Here is a 2,531-nt window from a genome sequence, read left to right as displayed (position 1 = left end):
TTGACGTGGTTTGATATCCAGTGTTGTACGTGATGTGTGTTTAAAGAAACAAATCCTGTGCATTAATATTAATTAATTAATAATAATGTTAATGTATATATTAATTAGTGTCATATTAATAGTAGTGTGTCTGGTTATAATTACATTTCTGTGTTATATAGTGTTATATAGTGTAAATAAATATTAGTTCTATATTAGTTATATTTCTATATTAATATAAGACAGTGTTCTTTGTTGAGGCATTTACTTCGTAAAACAAATAATAATAATTAAACAATATGTTTATAACAGTTTTACGGTATCACTCGTTTCAATACATAGCATGCAGCACCGACATGTAAGACGCAGAAGTCTTGAGAATCTACGAAAAAAAAGGAAAATATATAAATTATTTTGTTACTTAGTTCCCAAAATAAAATCACTTTGTGATAAATAAATAAAAGTCACGAATATATCTCTCTTTCTCTCTCTCTCTTACGCCTGTAAAACTTTCTAAGGATAAATCCATGAATTTTCCAATTGTGATCGACAACTGCCTCTGAGATTTTACTAGTAACAATAACAAAAGTCTACTCTCGGTAGGTTCCAATTCATACCAAAGTGAATCGTACGCTGCCTGAGTTATGGACTTGCTCTGAAATAAAAGTTTTTACATAAAAATCTTCTTCTCGTTCTCTCTCTCTCTCTCTCTCTCTCTTACCTTTGAATTTAAATATTCTCCGGTGAAACAAATTACAAATGCTTCCAGGTTCACAACGGCGTAATAAGGGATGACTTTCACCAGCACGACATTCCCTTCGTCGGTACCAAGTAACTACGATTTAAGAGAGTTCTTTGAATAAACTGCGAAATGTCGCGATCGAGGATGTGGATGCGCATCGTATTACTCACAGTTACAATCACGAATCCGAGGAAGCAAATAACAGCTGTGTTTGAAAAAAATTGCACCAGAGCCATGTAGCAAAATACATCTTCGACACTGTCGGCGAAAGCGATGATCCTCTGATGTCTGTTGACAACAGCTCTCAGCGCGACTATGCGCGACAAGTCGCGTTTGTCCGCGACCGCTGGAATTTCCATTAACTCGTAACACATTATGTCGATTTGGCCGGCAATGTGGAGTATCTAAAAGTGACGATCCAGAATTGTCCTGAAGGCAACGTTATAAGCGGCTGCAAAAATGGTTAAGATGCTATCTATAACGTGAGAATATATATGTAGAAAAGAAGTGAAACGGTGTAGTGTTAATATTTTTTTTTTGTTTTTTTGTTTGCTCTCCGAGTTAGGAAAACCAACTTACTAACGTTACAATGAGAGCGTTTAACATTCCCGCCAAGAGCGCGCACGTGAATTGCAGAAGAAATTGCACGATCTGAACAATTTCGAAAAGCGGCGACGCGTTGTACTCGAACGGCAGTTCCATTCTGACAATAAGTTGCCTTCCCGTCTCGACAGACAGTTCCGCACTTCTCTGGGACAAGATACCGCTCGTCCAGAAAAAAACTAAACATCCTGTGTACACACCGATGGTATATTTTGAAAACCGACGAGACAAAACCGCTTTGTTCGTCATCATCCGCGTCTTCAAAGCGGTCGTGCATTCGTCCCAATCCTCGACCATTGTTGTCAACATGTTGTAAAAAATACTGAACAATAATGTATGTATGTAGATTATTATTAATATACGTCTATAATTTTTTTACAAATTATGTACAACACGTGTTGGAAATTAAAAAGAATTTTCAAACAAGTTTGTTCAATCGAAATTTTATCAGCCGTTAAATGTGTGTGAACGTTGGAGGTACGAAGTACGAAGCTATTCATAATGTTAAGATAATCTGTCCGCGTTTATCCAAAGTGTTTACACTGATCTTACCGGCCGTTTATCCAAAGAATACTCATTTTCAGAAACAACAGACTGTTCGACAAGCACAGACTCATCGAATTCATGAGATCTTCCAGAGTGTCGGAACCAATATGAGTGAAGAGGTACCAGTATTGAAACAGTTGCGAGGTAACCATCGTCATCGTCCAAGCGACGCGTTGCAGAAATTTACACGAGGAATCTGGCCAAACGCCTATTAGCCGCAAAGTGAGCACCATCGGACCGCCGATGGTGCTCGCGAGTATCATTCTCATCTCTCTGAGTTTTTTTTTCGATTGATTTCGACAATTGTTACAATCACGTAAAACAGAATCTCCGATGTGATTTGCAGTTCCGTCACGTTTTTCTCGGAAAAGAAGAAGTTCGGACGTTTTCTGATTAAAAACGATCGGCCATAAGTGCACGCGTACACTTCGGATACTGATGTGTTGGCGCTTAGAATCCTTACGGTTCAGCTGTGAACGCCATGATGCTATAGATTACCATAAAAAAAAAAAAGCTTCCACGAGAGCCAGTTGATCTCGAAGTGAATAAAGCGTTGCGAAACGACTACCGTCCGACTGCAATTACCGTCTGAAGAGTATTATACAAAATGCGCACGTAAATGTGTAATGACCACTTGAATCTATCGGAAAAAGGGATTGTG

At 38.3% G+C, this 2,531-nt stretch overlaps 1 protein-coding gene across 1 annotated transcript; it reads right to left on the bottom strand.

The window, feature by feature from the left end:
- Nucleotides 1-235: 235 nt before the first annotated feature.
- LOC109857300 (odorant receptor 4-like) lies at nt 236-2,317 on the bottom strand. Its single transcript, XM_020433471.1, has 6 exons — nt 1,877-2,317; nt 1,301-1,646; nt 892-1,125; nt 701-814; nt 479-634; nt 236-361 (listed from the first exon to the last, which is right to left on the bottom strand). Exons 1-6 carry the CDS (start codon nt 2,137-2,139, stop codon nt 311-313), a joined length of 1,164 nt encoding a protein of 387 aa, XP_020289060.1. The 5' UTR covers nt 2,140-2,317; the 3' UTR covers nt 236-310.
- Between the last annotated feature and the right edge of the window lie 214 nt (nt 2,318-2,531).

This window comes from Pseudomyrmex gracilis, unplaced genomic scaffold (genome assembly GCF_002006095.1).
Source record: "Pseudomyrmex gracilis isolate BER0280 unplaced genomic scaffold, ASM200609v1 scaffold_155, whole genome shotgun sequence".
Lineage (NCBI taxonomy): Eukaryota > Metazoa > Arthropoda > Insecta > Hymenoptera > Formicidae > Pseudomyrmex > Pseudomyrmex gracilis.
This window is presented reverse-complemented; position numbering and strand designations above follow the sequence as displayed.